Source organism: Mixophyes fleayi, chromosome 1, assembly GCF_038048845.1.
Source record: "Mixophyes fleayi isolate aMixFle1 chromosome 1, aMixFle1.hap1, whole genome shotgun sequence".
Taxonomy (NCBI): domain Eukaryota; kingdom Metazoa; phylum Chordata; class Amphibia; order Anura; family Limnodynastidae; genus Mixophyes; species Mixophyes fleayi.
In genome coordinates this window covers 39,812,418-39,833,589 of record NC_134402.1, presented here as the reverse complement: position 1 = coordinate 39,833,589, position 21,172 = coordinate 39,812,418, and the positions used below count along the sequence as shown (strand labels likewise).

The following is a 21,172-nucleotide window of genomic DNA, read 5'->3' as shown; positions in this document are numbered from 1 at the left end:
TTTAGGGCGGGGGAAATGCTTATTATTTTTTCGTTATTTGCATTTTCATTTGTATCCTAACTAAAACAAATGAGATGGTAGAAGCAGACTATTAGTTGTTTGAGTCATTGCTAACAGAGCAGTATTATATATAGTAAAATAACATGCTCTTTGGTACAGTGGTGTTAATCTCCTTCGTTTTATAATTTATGGCAGAAAGGAAGACTGAACTGTGACCCAACATTTGAGTTAGAAGAGATGATCTTAGAGTCAAAACCTCTCCATAAGAAGAAGAAGAGACTGGCCAAGTACAAATCACGAGAGGCAGCCAAAGAAAGCTGTCCACTGGTAGGTCTATTTTATGATATTATAATGTTGTAGTCAGAAACACAGCAAGAATGGTTACAGAATTTGACTATGATGTGGTCATCAGTTATTATCAAACTGATAGATTCAAGTCTGCTTAGCAAATATACATAATGACATTATCTGTAGAGTTCTATGGTTCCATCCACCTCCATCCTGTCCAATATGAAGGAAGTAAATGTTTTCTACCAGTAATTAATGAATGTTTGACATGTGCCCCAATATTCCCTCTCCTCCAACTCTAGCAGAAGTACTGATGATTACAAAAACATTTAATTACAAATCACTTCAGGAAATTGAGGAGCAGCCTGGTACCAAAGCAGTTCTGTCACCCAGGAACTGGTCCACATGCCCAGGCTACTTATAATGTAGTAAATAAATCGAACAAAAATGGGAAACATTAAGCGACAAAAAGATGAAAAGTAGAGTAGAGTTCTAAAAATTTGCTTTTCTAAGCTAAAGTGCATCCACACTGTGATTTTCTTTGATGGCATCAGTGTCCTCCTATGCTGAACTGATATTAATCTACAGTTTTCATCTTTATATGTATATAGAAGCTAAGTGTTTGTGCAAAATCTTTGATTTTTGGAACTTGTTAAAGTGTGCAAAATAGTGGTTCCCATAGACTGTGGGGGCTGCTTTGGAGTTCGAAGAGAAATGCAGCAGATATCTACCATATCTGCTGCAATGCCCTATTAATACATTTCAACTTTACTTTAAAATGCGGCTATCGGGGGACTTTGATTATTAAACAGAGTAATAAAAAGGCCCCTATGACTTCATGTCATTATACATAAAGCTATAGAACATGGCTGTTCTCTTCTAGGACCCTTACTCCTCTCTCTATACACCTCCTCCCTGGGTGAACTCATCAGCTCCTTCGGCTTCAGCTACCACCTTTACGCTGACGACACTCAACTATACCTCTCCTCTCCTGATCTCTCTCCCTCCCTCCTCTCTAGGGTGTCCGCCTGCCTCTCTGCCATCTCCTCCTGGATGTCCTCTCGATTCCTCAAACTTAACCTTGCCAAAACTGAGTTCATAGTTTTTCCTCCCTCTCATACCTCATCCCCTTCTGACCTCTCCATCACTGTCAACAACACCTCTATCTCCCCTGTCCCCCAACTTCGCTGCCTTGGTGTCATCCTCGACTCCTCTCTCTCCTTTGGCCCCCACATCCTCTCTCTTGCTAAATCCTGTCGCTTCCAGCTGCGTAACATCGCTCGCATCCGGCTCTTCCTCTCCCAAGATGCCACCAAATGCCTTATCCACTCTCTGATCATCTCCCGCCTGGACTACTGCAACCTCCTCCTCACTGGCCTCCCCCACTCTCATCTCGCTCCCCTTCGATCTGTTCTTAACGCTGCTGCTAGGCTTATTTTCCTTTCTCGTCGCTCCTCTTCTGTCTCCCCCCTCTACCTAGCCCTTCACTGGCTCCCATTCCCCTTCAGAATCCTCTTTAAGCTCCTCACACTCACCTACAAGGCCCTCGCCAACTCCACTGTGCCCTATATCTCCACCCTCCTCTCTATTCATGCTTCATCCCGCCCTCCCCGTTCTGCCTCTGACCGTCGCCTCTCTTCCCCCCTTATAACCTCCTCCCATGCCCGTATCCAAGACTTCGCCAGCGCTGCCCCCCTCCACTGGAACAAGCTCCCTCCCTCCATCAGAACTTCCCCTAATCTGTCCAGTTTCAAACGGGCCCTAAAAACTCACCTTTTTCTTAAAGCCTTTCTGTCTCCCACTTAACTTCCTACCTTATCTTCTGCCTCCGTCCCCCTACTCTCCCTCTCTCCCCTGCATCTCTCTGTCTGTCCACCCCTCCCCTTAGATTGTACGCTCCTCTGAGCAGGGCCATCTCTCCTCCTGTTTCCACCACTTCTAACTCTGCTCTCCAGCTACTTAGCCCTCCTCCTCGAGGGTCCTCCACCCCACGTCCACTCTCGCTCCCTCCTCTCCCCCTGGGGGTTTCCCTGTCTTCCGCGCCCTCCTTCTTGGGCCCCGTCATTTGCGGATCCTCCCTCCCCCTTCCCCGCCCTCTCTAGCTGTTATTGAGTTACTGCGCTTACTGTTTACTGTACTGTGCTGTCTCCCATTGTATTGTAATTTGTTTGTCCCTGTACGGCGCTACGGACACCTTGTGGCGCCTTATAAATAAAAATGAATAATAATAATAATAATAATAATAATAATGGCTGCAGGTGTCAATGTAATGATTAAGCCAATAATTAAAATACTTAAAAAACAAATACAAAAACATAGTTAGCAACATAGATCACATAACAAGAAAAATGTCTCTTGACTAAGAATAATCCTTTCTATGTCATGATGTTTTAACCCCATTGCACACCCCTTGTGGCACCTTATAAATAAATTATGATAATAATAATATTAATGATTATAATAATAATACTCTGTTTAACTTGCACTAGACTGTCTAAAGCTAACTGCTGATTGGTTGCTATGAGTAATTGCACATTCTGGACCTAAGGATACACAAAATCACCTTTATAACAATTTATTACACAGAATACATGAAAGACAAACAGAGATTTTTTTTGTGTGCACTAGATTAAATGTATCTCTTTCCATCGTGAACAAGTTTTTATAATAAAAATGTTAGAATCTAAAATTGAAATAAAAATAAGAAAACAAATGCTGGGCTATTCAACCTACACGCATGGATAATATAAAATATATTCCCCTTGCTTTAAATGTGCCACGACTCCCCTCCAATCACAGCGGAAGACTCATAGTTATGGATATTACACTGGAAATGATGCAGAAAATAATTGTCATGTAAAATGAACAGCCGTGAGCCCGAGGTTCGGATATCGCTTATTTGTGTGGACAGATTGTCTGAGGCCCCCGGTGCTCTGTTGATTAGTGAATACACCATTGCTCCAAGCCTAAAATACATTTTACATTACTGCCATTTCTTGAACATTCTTTTCATCCAAATTAAAAAATAACTAATGTGCCCCAGCAGTAATTAAACTAATTACAATATTATATACTGGATACTTTATACCGTACAATCCACCTGCAGCTCTTTCAAAATCATAATAAAAATTCAGTAGCTATATTGAGGCATTTTTCTACAAGACAGAACATGTTTGTAGGAGGCTCCCGGAAAAGTGTGTTTTGCATTAATTAGAGGGTAATAGACATTAACATGAAAAATAAGATTTTATAAAATTTACAATTATTAATACTATAATCATTAATATATAATATATGCTTAAAAAGATGATTTTTCTACATAAATCAGGATGTTCTTAATGCTGTACTGTACATAAAATGTATTTTTTAAGTTCAACTTGAAAGCACATCTTCTGGCATGCATACTGTGAGGAAACGGGGTACTACTGGACTGAGAACTATGTAATCATCACCCGTTTCTCACGGTTTATTGTACTTTTTAATCCTTGGCCCAGTCTAAGTATATACACCAGAGCATTGGTGTATTATGTGTATTATTATTTCATGTTATTAGACACATTTTGCCCATACTATTACCTGTGATATTGTATGTAGTATAAATAGAAACAATATTGCCATACTGTGTGAAAATATCAGAACAACAGCAGTCATTTTGCTTGTGGTAGCTAATGTAATTACCATTTGTCTCAAATGTGTATTGTATGGGGTGCAGCTGAGATGAGGTTTGTTATCAGAACAATGTCTGAGTTAACTAGCTGGCAGCCCATGTTAATTAGCTAGGTCAACAGATAACCTGAGAGGTAATGAGGTTAGAACTTCTACTCATATGCAATGTGCCTCCACAGTAATATATTGGTTGAAATAGCATGGGGAAATGTATCAATATGTGTCAATATAAATGTAATTGTATCAAAAGGTATCACAGACTTATATTGTGTAACCCTGCTGATATCATGTGTCAAAAGTCTTATTGTTCCATGTAAGCGTGCAGTGTCATTCCTTGATGTACTATTGTAACCCCATGTGTAGTGTATCCAGCCAAAACAGCTAATTGAGTCAAGCCATTCTATTGTCTAATCAAGGTAACAGGGACAGTATGTCTAGCAGCTAAATTGTTGACTGGGAGGCCCCTTCTGTAAAGGGGAGGTTGGAGACATTTGACCCTATTTCCTGGGTACAGAGAAAATAATATAGGGCGAGGAGAATGCCAGGGGGGGATGCTAGTTTGGAGGATCCTGGTGTAGAAGACATCAGTGAAAAGGACTCTGGGCCAGGAACTGTGGTGCCGCTGGAGGGAACCCTACCAGGACAGGGTTGGTGTGAGCTAGTAACCCAGGCTAGGAGACACCATAACTGTTTTGCTAAACGGTAGTGGTAATATTGCGGGAGGATAAGACCCTGAAAGGGACAGAGATTATGACTTTGGAGTGCTGACTGCAGGAGGCTGCTGGAGGATACGTGCTACCATTTACCCTGTAACTTGTGAACGTCTTGTGGTGTTGTGCTGTCGTAATAAAGTCTTATTTTGGATATATCTTGGTCTACCCGAGTGAGTTGAATCCCACAGAGGGTAACTTCCATCCCAGCTAAGGGTGGTATCCTCACATTTGGTGGCAAGCAGTGGGATCACTCGGCCCGGTGTTGCAAGAACCGGGAAGGCTGCAAGGGACGCAAGCGGTTGCAGTCCAAGGGCCTTGTAGGTACAGCACAGCACGGGCTACACAGCACCCAAAGGAAGCCTATCAGAGGAGTTGCAAGAAACGTGAGACATGATCAAGTATAACTCCCTAAAACTGGATGAACTCCGGGGATTATGCCAGACAAGGGAAATTGCTACTACCCAGGATGTCTTCAGGCCACAACTAGTGGAAAAACTATGCAAATGGGACCTGTGCCTACTCGATAATGCGGGCAGGACGAAAATAGCAGAGGTCCCAGCAGTGGAAGGCACCCAAGTTGGGACTTATGTTGCAGAAATCCTGAAAGCCAAGGAGTTGTATGAGGACCAGGAGCAGCCAGTAAGGATTCAGGAGATTGCAGCTACAATACAAACATCCCCCACCCCAGGCCAGTCAGCAGTGCACAGTGGAAGCTATGACTATGGTCAGCTTCGTCAAGAGCTGCAGCACGTCCTCAGTCAGTGGATCCGGAGAAAAGGACTTGAGCTGGTAAAAGCAGGGCTGACTGAGATATTTCCCAGCCTTCAGGATTGGGTGGCAAAGTGTAACCCACAGTCCTGGGATAAAGCAGAAAAGGGGCAGAGTGAAGGCCAAAGGCGACCCAGCAGTCAAGGACAAGCAATACCACACTTGGGACAAGTCGGGAAGTGGTGCCTTCGATGTGAATACTGGGGACATCTTCAACAGCAGTGTCCCAGGAAAGGAGGTCAATTAGACCAATTCCCTCCCACGGGGGTTGTTGGCAGGAGCCACCCCCGGAAAAACAAACACTACCACCCTGATGCGCCAGAGGCGAGGGGGGTAAAGGCCACTTGCAATGCTGTGGCTGACATGAGGCAAACAACAGGAGGACGCCTTTACAGGCACTTGAAACCTGTATGGGTGGATGGCAGAAAAGCCCAAGGATTTAGAGACTGTGGGGCAGCCATCACCCTGGTACGCCCCGAGTTGGTGGATTCCAGAAGAATTATCCCCAACAAGTACTTTAAAATTAGGATGGAGGATGGACGATGGGCAGAGATTCCAACAGCCCAAGTCCAGTTGCATTGGGGCCATTGTAACAACCTGGTAGAAGTTGGAGTTATGGCAGGAATGTCCAATGAGGTGATTTTGGGCAATGATTTGGGGCAAGACCTCAGGAATTATTTTGTTGAAAAAGCCCATAGAAAGGTGAGCCCCAGGCAGAGGAAGAACAACCACTTCTACACGCCAGTAACTAACGGGTATCAGCAACCTTTCTTTACCATCTCCGGGCCTCTGAGGGTGAGTAGCCAAGACCATCCTGAGGGGGGGTTAGTCCTGGGGGAGGAGGATAAATCTAGACTGCAAGAAGCCCAGCTACTAGATCCAGATCTAGAAGGGATGCGGGCACTAGCAGATATGTCGTATAAGACTGGGGTGGTAGAGGATTGTGCTTGGTTGGATGGGTTACTGTATACGGTGTCCAGCCCAAATCATAAGTACAGGTTGGTAGTCCCACCCGAATATCGGGATCGGTTTATAGCTCAGGCCCATGGGGAAGGGGGTACCGATCACAGAGGAAAAAGGAGAACACGAGCCAGGCTCAGACAGCAGTTCATGTGGTTAGGTTTAGCGAGGGATGTAGACCGCTACATAGCCAACTGTGCAGACTGCAAGAATATGTTAGGGCATGGCTGCAACAGTGACATTCGGACACAGGAGGGGAAAAGGCAGCATAAAAAGCAGGACATTGATGACTGCGTGATGTTACTCTCAGTAGTCCCTGCAGGAGATAGTGTGCAGCAGGATTCCTGCAAGAACCCTGTGCATAAGCGGGTGCAGACTGGGGAAATGAGTAATCCCAGTGCAGAAGGGAACTGGGAAAGGGGGAGGCGTAGCCAGAGAGGACCCCAGACAACCAGGGAAAGGCAGTCGGTAAGGCTCTTAGACAGCAGGGCTCAGAGTAGCTACTGGAGCAGGAGACCGAGACTTCCCGCAGAGGTTCTGGGAATTGATAGGTGCTGGCGGCTACAAGAATATAACAAGGTGCAGCAAGTGAACGCTGGAGGCTGCGCACAGCCCAGCAGGAAATTGGTTCATCTCGTGGGAAACCACATAAAACCTGCAGTAGTGTCTGCAGAAGAGACTGGGGCTCAAGTTTAAAAAGTAGGGGAGGAATGTGAGGAAACGGGGTACTACTGGACTGAGAACTATGTAATCATCACCCGTTTCTCACGGTTTATTGTACTTTTTAATCCTTGGCCCAGTCTAAGTATATACACCAGAGCATTGGTGTATTATGTGTATTATTATTTCATGTTATTAGACACATTTTGCCCATACTATTACCTGTGATATTGTATGTAGTATAAATAGAAACAATATTGCCATACTGTGTGAAAATATCAGAACAACAGCAGTCATTTTGCTTGTGGTAGCTAATGTAATTACCATTTGTCTCAAATGTGTATTGTATGGGGTGCAGCTGAGATGAGGTTTGTTATCAGAACAATGTCTGAGTTAACTAGCTGGCAGCCCATGTTAATTAGCTAGGTCAACAGATAACCTGAGAGGTAATGAGGTTAGAACTTCTACTCATATGCAATGTGCCTCCACAGTAATATATTGGTTGAAATAGCATGGGGAAATGTATCAATATGTGTCAATATAAATGTAATTGTATCAAAAGGTATCACAGACTTATATTGTGTAACCCTGCTGATATCATGTGTCAAAAGTCTTATTGTTCCATGTAAGCGTGCAGTGTCATTCCTTGATGTACTATTGTAACCCCATGTGTAGTGTATCCAGCCAAAACAGCTAATTGAGTCAAGCCATTCTATTGTCTAATCAAGGTAACAGGGACAGTATGTCTAGCAGCTAAATTGTTGACTGGGAGGCCCCTTCTGTAAAGGGGAGGTTGGAGACATTTGACCCTATTTCCTGGGTACAGAGAAAATAATATAGGGCGAGGAGAATGCCAGGGGGGGATGCTAGTTTGGAGGATCCTGGTGTAGAAGACATCAGTGAAAAGGACTCTGGGCCAGGAACTGTGGTGCCGCTGGAGGGAACCCTACCAGGACAGGGTTGGTGTGAGCTAGTAACCCAGGCTAGGAGACACCATAACTGTTTTGCTAAACGGTAGTGGTAATATTGCGGGAGGATAAGACCCTGAAAGGGACAGAGATTATGACTTTGGAGTGCTGACTGCAGGAGGCTGCTGGAGGATACGTGCTACCATTTACCCTGTAACTTGTGAACGTCTTGTGGTGTTGTGCTGTCGTAATAAAGTCTTATTTTGGATATATCTTGGTCTACCCGAGTGAGTTGAATCCCACAGAGGGTAACTTCCATCCCAGCTAAGGGTGGTATCCTCACACATACATGTCAGTCATCACTGTCAGTCGGCACTTACACCTACCCCTGAGCTTGGATCGGCCGCTTGTGCGTGTACTTGACCCCAGAGCACCCTGTAGGAGTCTTCCCTTGTACATTGCCTACACAGCTCTGCATCTCAAATACAACATTGCTATTTAACGATCTATCTATGTTTAATATCTAAATTTGGCCATATAAACGAGCCCTCACCTTTCACCAGGCCAGCGGTAATGCCGGCAGATATGCGAGGGAGGAGCTACTGCGGCCACGCATGCGCAGCAGCTCCATTGCGGCGGTGCTGTATTGTAGTAAAATACAGCACCGCCGCGGATGCTTCTTTGACAGCGCCGCAGCGTTGCTGTCGAGGCATTGTTTAGCATATTTAAACATATGCTGTTTTGTGCCCGTTCGTTCACGGAGGGGAGGGGTTTCTGGAGAACCAGAAAACCGCCCTGCGTGCGCCCTTGGTGCGCCTGCCCCTTCCCACTCTTGTTCCGTCTATCAGGTCTATCAAGTCGTAGGAAGTGTCATTTGCGTTTCTACGTGAACAGGATGCATTTGCATTCACTGGCGTAAAGTCCGTTTGTGAGCATGCGCAGAGCAATTTCACGCAAAATACAGCGCGCAATGGGACTTACGTCCCAATCCGGCCCATAATGTATAATATGTAAGTGAAATTAAATATAAACTCCTGTAAATAATATCTATATAAACTGAGTTCTGACATCGCTTATATCCGGTGTGAATTCTGTTGTCATCACTGTAGGGTTCATTAGGAGATTAGCTAAGAGCTAAAAGCTGGAATGCAGAGGGTGCTGTCAGCGGTCAGCCGCTCTAGCTGTTCTATATAGCGGGGTATGATGAACGAATCTCGCCTCGTGTATTCAGGATGGGAGAGTAAATTCTATGTCCAGTTATTGTGTCGGTGTGACAGACAACTAAGATAAAAAAGGAATGGCATGTCCTTTTAGTTAAGTTAAGTTTCCTTTTGCAAATCTTCACCGCAACTAACCTGCTCTCCCCTCCGGTCACTATCGCAAAGGCAGTCACTTGCAATAGTCACCATACAGCAGCACGGTGGCTCAGTGGTTAGTACTTCTGCCTTACAGCACTGGGGTCATGAGTTCAGTTCCCGACCATGGCCTTATCTGTGATGAGTTTGTATGTTCTTCCAGTGTTTGCGTGGGTTTCCTCCAGGTGCTCTGGTTTCCTCCCACACTTCAAAAACATACTGGTAGGTTAATTGGCTGCTAACAAATTTACCCTAGTCTGTGTGTGTGTGTGTGTGTGTGTGTGTGTGTGTGTGTTAGGGAATTATTGGGCAGAGACTGATGTGAGTGAGCTCTCTGTACAGCGCTGCGGAATCGGTGACGCTATATAAATAAATGGTGATGATGATGATAGAGGACATAGGAGAGGGTTTTCATGACTGCTGTTTCTAGTGAAGAAGTTTAATAAATTATCACAATATTTCAATCCTTATCTTTACGATAAGGATTGAAATTAATCCCGGTTAAAGTACGGTGGGTAATAAATATGCCTGATATTGAGGGAAGCCATTGAAGCAAAATTACTTCTAAACACATATTAACTGTTCTCGGACAAACAGCCTTTAGCCCTGGGGGTAAATGTATCATATGACAGCTAAAATTTAAAGCAGCGCCGCTTTAAATTTTAGCTGTCATCTCGCCGATTTCCGGCGACTTGTACAAACCGGAGTATGATACATTTACCCCCTGGTATGAAAACACTTAAGTAATATGTGTATACAGCTGAAAATGAGACAATTATAAAGCAAGATTATTGAACTAAAATAGTCTGCATTCTTTATTTATATAATTGTGGAATAAACTTTACCTTAAAAACATCAAATATTGAGAATTGGGACCATAATAAGCGTTATTAGGATGCCTAATTGTTTAATTATAAAATATATATATTTTGTTTAATATTTAGATTTCTTGTTTGTTTGTTTTCTCAAATAAAAGTTTAGAAACACTTGTAAATCAGAATGTCCATGCTCTTTGCATATTATCCAGCTGATGCCGGTGAGCTAGTGTCATGACATCTCTCTCTCCTGCCTTCCTTGCAGAATGGACACCTGCAGCAGTGCTTAGACACCGTGAGGAAAGAATTTATCATATACAACAGGGAGAAGTGAGTACATTAATCAAGCGCACATAACATGTTGTACAAGGAAAATTGCTTAGAAGCATTGGAGGTTATTTCTTAGCTGTTACTGGAAATTAATGATTGTGAGAAAAGGTGCAAAAGGCCTTTGCTGGTAGACTTCGTGCGGCTACCTGTTGTGCGTCTGTTTATTGATTACTCAGACTGAAATAATGTAATATTCCATTTACTTGCTCTTGAAATCCTAACTACTGGGAAGATGTGATGCAAATGTTGGGATATGGGTGTGCTCGGAATAAACCTCACACTGAAGACAGAGAACATTCTCCTCTGTGACACTCTAATCTATACCGGCTGGTAAATTTCATGCAAGTGTATATTAACCATTTCACTGCCTCCATGAAAAGTCTGATGACGTGACCTTCAAATGTATGTGCTGGTTTTTACCAAACACAAGATGGTATAGTATTCTATTACACATACACTGAAATGTGACAAATATTATTTGTCAAAACAAGTAGACTGTGGGTATATGCTTAATTCCAAGAGAAGTGTTAAAAAAAACAACCAGCGCTGAATTCCTGTTCAGATGTGGAGTAATATTTACATGTAGAAAGGGATATTTATCTATATTAAAACTATATGTGTCAGCAGTTGTTTTGGGGTTTTTTTTTTGATTGGTAAAATCAATACAAATAAGTATTCTATTAATAGCGATAACAATTTCACTGTTTGGCTTATTTATCAAGCATCATTTTTGCTTTTCAAAATTTCCGACTTTCTGTGATTTTGCTGGTGGGATTTTAAAACAGCTATTTTATAAAAAATCAAAATATATATTTTACAAACCCAAAGCCAGGTTTTGCCTTTAATAAAATTGCAGCTTTAAATCCCGCTGGCAAAATTGCTGATAATTGTCGACTTTAAAAAAAAAAAAAGCGATGCTTGATAAAACGAAGAAAAAAAAAGATATATCTATTTCCATTGTTACTACGTGGGTTTTTTTTTAGCAACCAACCAGACAAGTGTTTTCATTTTCTAAACTGTATAAGAAAATGTTCTGAACTTGATCGGTTGCTATGAGTTACAGAACCTTTCTGCAAATTAAACTGTATAATTTTTTATAAATATTTCCTAATGGAGTATCAGAAACCATTGTAACATACTGGCAATCAACATGTTATGTAAAATAGTGTCATTTTTGTGATAATCAATGTTAATTTTTCCTCAGAATATTGGGTCACCAACATAGATCACGTTCCATTCAGTATTATGTCATTTATCAGAATCAGCCTGTTGTCTTATACTCTATTTACATCAGGATCATGTTACACTCATGATATTTATATAAAGTTGTGTTTAAGTCATAATTTGATTACTCAAAAAAAAGCAAAGTCACAAGTGAAACAAGATTTTATTCAATAATATTATTATTCAGTATACAAGAATTCATTTTACTTTTTAAAAAATAGTAGATGTTGGCTGTTGTAATTTTCTTCAACAAAGTTTCATGCTCTAATTGTGGTTTTGCAAACAGTTCAATCTCCCTCATAAAAGTACAACAGTTTTGTCCAGACAATTGTTACCCATGATGCACAGTGATTTCTGCAAGCTATCTGTGTCCACTTGCTCACTTACTGCGTATGAGGCAGGAGCCTCTAGGGACCCGGACGTTGTTAGCTGTGGCCCAAGGTAGCATCTAAGAACATGATGTACATGGGTTCCTGTTATTGTCGCAGTACATGCTTCTGTTGTCCGTCTCAAAGCACTAACGCCTTGCAAAATGTTAGCACTGGAACCACCTTGACCAGTACAGCTGCAGGGTCCCACCGTTCAGATATAATAGATCCTGTTTGCAACTGATGGTCTTTAAAGAATCCAATATATAATTTGCGCTTTGTGACTCACACATAAGCTGATTGGACACACCCAAAGCCTTATTGGCTTTACGGTATGACAACCTCACTTAGTAGGGGGAGTGCATTTCAACAACTGTGTGGAAGCTGGGTACAGTACTCGCTGGACCCCCATGGTTCTATTAGTTTGGGTGAGGGGGTTTCAGGTTACCAATAGACTTAGTATGAAGTCCCCATTTTAAAGTAGAAGCATTAAATACTTCCACATAATCTTCTAAGCATACAAGTTTTTATGTGTGAAGTGTTTTCATTGTATGTTTATATTTTAGTTGTTACATGCTATCCAGGAAGATACATTTTGCTGTTAGAGTGATTTATATATGAGGTCATTGGTGTTTGCTTGATCCGACGTGTACATTCATTTTCTGCAGGACATAATTACCCAGCTGACTATCCACTGGAAATGAAGAATTAATTTGCAGATTTCTTGGCTCTCATGTCAGTTCATTTTGTTTTAGCTCCATGCAAACAAGATATTGTCTACTGAAGTCAGCAGGGCATGGCAGGTTTCCAAATATAGCATGTTCTCTGCAAGAAGATACATTGTTATTGTTTGATATTATAACTCCAGCAAAAATGAAATGTTAGATAAAAGATACTCTTCTCGACAACGCTCTAATTTGCTCGAGTGTGCTCTAGGAACGTTCTCTTATTGTTGTAGGAACACAAAAGCCTTCGGGAGTTTGTCATGTAGAAACGTGATAGCTGAAAACCCAACACATTTATTTAGTTTTTTCCTTTTGACCAGATTGGTGATCCTGTACTCATTGTGGATGGAGTCATTACATAGTTATGAGGCTACAAGCAGGTTAAAGGACAATACATTATAGTTTGCTGCATTTTTGGTTGGTCATCCATTGTAGTCCATTTCACATTTGCCCCTGTGATTAGACGTTGGTTTTCACATAGAGATCAATGTTTCTTCTGTACATGTACAACTCATATATACTCATTTCCTGAAATCGAACCATTATGAATTCAGCTGAGCAGAACAGAAGTACAGTAATAAACCTCGCTGCCAAACAGCACTGGGTTCATGGGTTAGATTCCAACCAGGAACCTATCTGTGTAGAGTTTGTATGTCCTCACTATGTTTGTGTGGGTTTTCCTTGGGTACTCTGATTTCCTCCTAGTCCAGAAAGTTACTGGTAGGTTAATTGGTTCTGATTAAATGAACCCTAGTTTACATGTGTGTTTGGGAAGATTGATTGCAATATGTAGGCACTATATAAATAACTATTAATAAAAAAATAAATAGTAGGGCTAGGGAAAATGTACCTCTTTTCTCTTCTAAATTTTACGGCAAATAAAGCTTGTCATATTTTGGAATTTACAAAAGACATACAAAAGATATAGGGCATTCAGCTTATATGGGTAGTAATCTAGGGCCTGATTCATTAAGGATCTTAAATGAAGAGGATTCTTATTTCAGTCTCCTGGACAATACCATGTTACAATGCAAGGGGTGCAAACTAGTATTCTGTTTTGCACATAAGTTAAATACTGACTGTTTTTTCATGTAGCACACAAATACTTGATAGCTTATTTGTACACTGAAATTTAAAGTTGATATTTGTGTGCTACATGAAAAAACATTCAGTATTTAACTTATGTGCAAAACAGAAATCTAGTTTGCACCCCTTGCATTGTAACATGGTTTTGTCCAGGAGACTGAAATAAGATGCCTCTTCATTTAAGATCCTTAATGAATCAGGCCCCTAGTGCTGATAATTTTGCCTGCCTTCTGCACCAACCTGTCGCACTCTACATACCCACCACCAAAGCTGCATGGACAATGGACAACTAAACCCAACATTTGTGATTAAAGCTGACAACTAGTTGGAACTAAACCTGAGCCCTAAGGAAAGTTCCCAGTATACATCAAGGTCTATTCCTTTTTGCTGAAGGATCACCTGACGTTTCCTGATCATGGTTAAGATTGAAATGCCTCAATTTTCGGCCCCCGATGTTGATTGAACAGGGCAGCCGACATCCGCGTGAAGGTCAGTAAACGGTGTAGACAAGCACTGGGTGAATCCAGGATAATACTAGGCTGGTTAGGAAGGGGTATAAGTAGCAGGAAGAGAGGTTATATTGCTAATTTATAGGTCACTGATAAGACCTCAACTTGAGAACAGTTCTGGATGCCATTATCTGCGAAAAAGACATTCATAAAGTAGAAAGAACAATAGAGAAGTATTATTAACATAGCGCAGGGATTGTATAGCAAAACTTTTTAGGAAAGGCTTCAAGATCTGAACAGGAACCGCTCAGAGGAGAGAAGGGGTAGATGTGATATGATAGAAACATTTAAAGTATCTAAAGCATTAATATAGTGTTTATACACTTTTAATCATTTAAAAGCATTTTAAATATTATTAACTTTTAGAAAAGGTGCACGGCATCCAGATTACTCCTATACATTTAACCCTTAAGGTGCTGCCATGCTGGACATTACATTACAACATGTTCTGCATCATGTGCAGGTTGGGGGAAGGGAGGGCCCGGCTGCAGCAAGCCTCATACTTTGATTGCAATAAACAGCACGGTGGCTCAGTGGTTAGCACTTCTGCCTCACAGCACTGGGGTCATGAGTTCAATTCCCGACCATGGCCTTATCTGTGTGGAGTTTGTATGTTCTCCTCGTGTTTGCGTGGGTTTCCTCCGGGTGCTCAGGTTTCCTCCCACACTCCAAAAACATACTGGTAGGTTAATTGGCTGCTATCAAAATTGACCCTAGTCTCTGTGTGTGTGTGTGTGTGTGTGTGTGTGTGTGTGTGTATGTGTGTATGTGTGTGTGTGTGTATTAGGGAATGTAGACTGTAAGCCCCAATGGGACAGGGACTGATGTGAGTGAGATCTCTGTACAGCGCTGCAGAATCAGTGGCGCTATATAAATAAATGGTGATGATGATGATAATGCACAGAAAGCCCCCTCACCCCAGGCTCCCTTTATCTTTTTGTTAAGTCCATACTTGCACCAAATTGTGTTTTAATTGGAAATGTTTAGGACAATATTCTGCCCTGGGTCGCATTCCACCACTCATTATTGCTACTGTTTTATTTCTGCCATTGTTGCTCTAAGGGTAATGGATACATATCACCCATGTGCCACAACAGGACTGTGAGATATTGCATATTATTATGTACTATTGCACCATCACATATTAATTCTTGATTACTTGACGTCAACTTCACTGAGAAATGAGCCCCATTAATAAAAAACAAAAAGACAATTGTCAGTGCTTATCCTTAACATTACATATCTGTATGTATCTAGCAAAATAAAAGGCATTGGTTCATATTTTGATCAATACATTTAAGCCTGCATCCCAGCGTCAACAGTACATCTTTGTATACAGGTTCTACACTGACCAATATGCTTCAAAAAATTAAAATGCAGTTAAAAACAGATGCACCCACTTCTCTGGTATAGGGGCTTACATCTAGCAAGGGCTGGTTTGTGGGCCACTAAGAGAACATATGGCAATATTTTTAGACAAAACTGGGGATAAAACAAGGGAGTTGAGTGCATCACTTTAATAAAACACAGGATTTAATGTTTATGGTAAATCTTTTTAAACAGTATTGGCTGTGTGGCTTATGTACGTCTTACTTTACGTAATAACAAGCAGGTGAAAAAAATTAGTGCGCACTATTGGTGTCAGCAAGTATATTTTACGTCTACATTAACAGCATGATGGGGGGGAAACAATTTTGAGCTAAAGTCTATCTGACACATTTCTGAAAAGTAATTATTTTGCCATTTTCTTATCTGCAGGATGACGCAGCAAACACACACTGAGTGTGATAGTTTATTTTACTGTGTACAGGAGACATACAAACTAGAATTCAATGGACAGGCTTTCATGTGCCAAGATTTGTACAGCAGGATATCTTGTGAGATGGGGATTTTCAAAATCCTCTTCAGAGGCAGGAAATCTTCCATTTCTTGTCTAATCTGTGTTCATCTAATATATTGTATTTTACTTTATGTTATTGGAAAAGCTGAAGGTACTCATGTTACTGTGCACTATTTTTTAAAAATTAATTAATTTCTAAAGTGATATTACACTAAGGGAGCAGATTTGTTTCTTTGCACAAATGTATTTTTCTCATTCACATAAATATTTGTTATTTTCCTCCTAATTTATAAGTAAATTAGCTACAATAAAAGATCACTGACCAATTGGCTAAATGCTACATTAGTTAGCCAAACACCAACATGTAATTGTTTTTAGTTCTTTATGAACTGGAAAATCCTGAGGTGCAGTTTAAAATCCCTAATTATGTATACAACAGTCAAATAAGTGTCACCATGCATAAAAACAAATATTCTGTATTTCTGTATTTTTCAGGTTCATAAACAACCTTTAGTTATGTAACTCAGCTTGTCAATGATATTATTGATTATTCTGGAAAAAATTGCAAAGCAATTCGAATTAGCAATATTCAGTAATATTGTGATTCCAACAAATTAAATTAAACACCTGAATCCTTCATTTTCTGTCCCTCTGGGTATGCAGAGTTCTATAGTAGATTTCAATGGAGCGGTAACACTCCATAGCCAAATTATTATTCAAGCAACTGTAAAATACTTATTTGAGAAAACCTCTCCATCTGAACCTCAGACACCTGTAATAATATTGTAATCCCCTCTCTCCCTCCCTCATGTCCTCTTTTTTTCGTTAATAGTTGTGAATATAATTTGTCTTCTAATTACTTTGTGTTGCTGTTATATCTACAATTCATATATATATATATTTATATATATATAATATATATGTGTGTTTGTGTATATATGTATATGTGTGTGTATATATATATATATATATATATATATATATATATATATATATATATATATATTGTAACAAAAGAAGGCATTTAGCTGGCAATATACAGAGAAAGCAGGGAAGTAGAGTAAAACATTTGTGCAGTAATGCACATATAGTGAAGACTTATGTATGAAATGCAATAGTTTAAATTTGGTTAAACTTACATGATCAGAAATCCTTCCTCTCAGCAACCAGACAGGGTGTATCTGGTTGTGCAAACAGAGGCAGTGATGGATGTTTTCTTTTAAAGAGAAGGTGGGTGTGTCACCTGCCCATCTTGTGTCACCACTTGTGGCAAGAGCCCGCTACTGCAGAAGCACACGCGAACAACAACTTCCTTTTTATGGTGCTTTATTGTCAGTATGGTAAATGTTTGACACTGTATACTTGTACAGCAATCATGGAGACCCTAAACACTAGCTATACATAGTCCAGCTCTCTCTCAGGACCAGCCAGCTCACCCAGCATTGGTCTCTCTGAACAAATGAAACAAACAAGCTTTTATACATGATGCTCCTCCCCCAGCCTTAGCTTGATGGACAGGTGACACACCCACCTTCTCTTTAAAAGAAAACACCCATCACTACCTCTGTTTTCACAACCAGACACGCCCTGTCTGTTTGCTGAGAGGAAGGATTTCAGATCATGTAAGTTTAACCAAATTTAAACTATTGCTTTTCATGCATAAGTCTTCACTCTAGGTGCATTACTGCACAAATGTTTTACTCTACTTCCCTGCTTTCTCTGTATATTGCCAACTAAATGCCTCCCTTTGTTACAATATATATATATATATATATATATATATATATATATATATATATAATGATGTGCTTTTATTTTGAAAATGTAAAGTCCTATGAGGCCTATTTTTATTATTGTTTTTACTATTATTACTATTATTATTATTATTATTATTATTATTATTATTATTATTATTATTAATAAAGTTTATATTTGAACACATTTCTTATTGCAGTGTTTTGCTCTGGAATAGTTTTCTTATATTTTCTTTATGCCAATGTTTTTATGTTATTGCTGTATTTTTACATTTTTGCATATGCTATTCGTACTTATATCTACTCTAACTAAAAATTGTCAAGAGGAGACAAATACACAAATATATACAGGAGATTAGTAGAGTCAGCATCTACCACACGAAACAATGATGAATGCTTTTAATTGATGACTTATTTGACTTTTCTACAATTCCTTTGACTGTTATTACTTTCTTTCTTTTTTTTTTTTTTTTTAGACTCAAGCACCAATCAGAACAAGGTGGACAAGCATCGCATCCTGAGAACAGAGCGCACAGCCAGCCACACGTGAAGACTCAAGAAGGACACACCACAAATAACAACATTCTAGTACATGGCTGTACAAGAGGCTGCAGCAGTTAGTGGACACTGTATACGATGGAGGACTTTCATGGAGCTCTCTTTGCATGCCTTCACTCAGAAACATGGACTGCTTCTCAACAATATGAACTACTGCAAAGTGTTCAAGCACAGCTTATCAATAAGACTATACACATCGCACTAATATTACTTTTGTACAATGTAATCTACGTCCATCAACCAGTGAAACAGAACAAAATTGTGAGCGTTCTGAAGAAAGAAAAACTTGAACAATAAAGTTTTTTTTTTTTGTTTTTTTTTTAGACATTTGGATCAGTTCACTGTGTATGTTTATTAAGGTCTTTTGAGAAGTCTACTTTGATCACTCTGCATCACGTAGAGTGGTATGTAGCATGAATTCCTTCAGCGACAACAAACCCTGAGCAGAACGTCATACCATCTGTTTCCACAAATTAATTTAGACTAATCAGGACAGAAATGCTTAATTTAGCCTTGGCTGTCAAAGCAGTGTGTACTTTTGATTTAGTGCACTCAACAAGTCTCAGGCACTGTAGACCAGTCATTCGAAACTCTAACAAGACTAGATGGGTTATTTGAAATTCTATGTTAAAGTATTCTAAGACCAGTGATTTCTAATTCAAATCATTATATATCAGTGATGCAATGTTCTAATTCTAATCTCTCTATACCAGTGATATAAAATTCAAATTCTAAACATTCTATACTAGTGATACAAAGTTAGTGTTTTAAGCACTCTATACCAGTGATAGAAAATTCTAATTCTAAGCTCTCTATACCAGTGATAACACATTTTTTATTTTTATCAGTGATTTAAAATTGTGTTTTGGAGCACGCCATTCTAATAATTCAAAGCTGTAATTACAAGACCTCAAGGCCACATTGGAAACTATAATATGTTATATATCATTTGAAACTCAGATCCTGGACATGAACACTACGATATTGCAGGCAATATTGGGCTCATATCGCTGCATGTTGGACCCCAAAATGACTGAGGTGTCCGATGGTGAAACTATTAAACTGGATACGTTCATTTTCAGGCATGTTGAAAGCCATTCAGTGGAAGCGTAGATGGATGACATCAAATTTTGCCATCCATATGCATTGGCCAAGTTCAACATTGATCCTGTCACTTGGCTCTTGGGCCAAGTAGCTGGATCTCTACATGTGTCCAGCTTTACTGTAAGCCCTCCAAACTAAAGATTCAAAACTATAATTCAAAGCAATTTTAGGATATGATTCAAAAGAAATTTTATTCACTATATAAAAATGATTAACAATTGTAAATTTAAACCCTCGATACCAGTGATACGAAACTCCTTCTCTAAACTGTCTCTGTAATTAATTCATAATGCCAATTTTAATCTCTCTAGATATAATTGATTCTCTCCAATGTGAAACTTTGTATAGACTGTAGTTAAGTTTATGTGACTCTACACTCTTACTGACTAATGTGGAACATGGCACACACAGCAACTGAACATATTTATTGAGAGAAATTAATGGAATCTTACAATCTCATAATATGTTCTCAATAATTACTGTTTCGAAGCTCATTTAATATCTGCAATTTCAGCTGCTCAAAACAAATAACTGCAAACAATTCACGATATATGATTTAAGACTTATAAATTAACATTTGTTCACCACCTGCATTTTGCTGCGCTGCCGTAGAAGTTGCTGCACTGTACAAATGCCACAATGTGTGATATACAGAATACATGTCATTGTTCTGTATTTTGTGATGTTTAATTCATGTGGAGCGACATACTTTGTCGTATGGCTCCTTTTACGTATAACCTTAAATGTGTGTATTTATATGTATAGGTTTAAATCACAACAAACTCCTAACCCTGCACTTTGAATTTTATCTCTCTACTGTTACTGTACTAATACAGGCTAGGAACTTATACTGTGACTCTGGACATTGTTACACGGTTTTCCTACAGTGTCCTCACCCTCATTAGCTAATTCACTCTTACAGATATGTTTACACTTACGTGTATTTTGATAAATGACATCCTAAGAAAAGTTTCTATACTTTATTTTGTCACGTCTACATCCCACAAACAACGTTTTCATTGTTCCAACTTTTTAAAAGACTGAATTTCTTAATATGAACCTTACTTTCTTTACAAGCTTTTCTAAATTTATTGTATCATTTTGTATCTTTATTTTGTACAAAATCTTTTTATTTACATATGAAGCTATTTTTAAATTATTTTCTCATGTATTACTTTTATCATAATTTCATAGATGTATTTGTTCCACGATTGATTGCCCATATTGGCGTTATAAAATGTAACAAAAAATAAAGCATGCATTTTATTTAAAGAAAACACGTTGGATCCCTGTGGTCTACACAGTTATGTACAAAGGAATAAGCACAATGTCTTCAGGAACACACAATTCGAAAGTTTTGGTCAAATAAAATGTTTATTGCTCAACAATCGTGCATGACTATTCATTGGCTTTGAAAAAGATTTATAAACGGAAAAAAATTGATATATTGATATAAAATTGAGATATATAGATAGATATATATATATATATATATATATATATATATATATATATATATATATATATATATGCTCACATAT

At 39.4% G+C, this 21,172-nt stretch overlaps 1 protein-coding gene across 1 annotated transcript in view; it reads left to right on the top strand.

Annotated features, from left to right (window-relative positions):
• STK32B (serine/threonine kinase 32B) overlaps window positions 1-21,019 on the top strand; it is a 274,895-nt gene extending 253,876 nt beyond the window's left edge. Inside the window, exons 10-12 of the mRNA XM_075194650.1 lie at window positions 196-327; window positions 10,399-10,463; window positions 18,446-21,019. Coding sequence (XP_075050751.1) covers window positions 196-327; window positions 10,399-10,463; window positions 18,446-18,590 — 342 coding nt within the window. The 3' untranslated portion in view covers window positions 18,591-21,019. The remainder of the gene's footprint in view (window positions 1-195; window positions 328-10,398; window positions 10,464-18,445) is intronic.
• The last annotated feature ends 153 nt before the right edge of the window (window positions 21,020-21,172 follow it).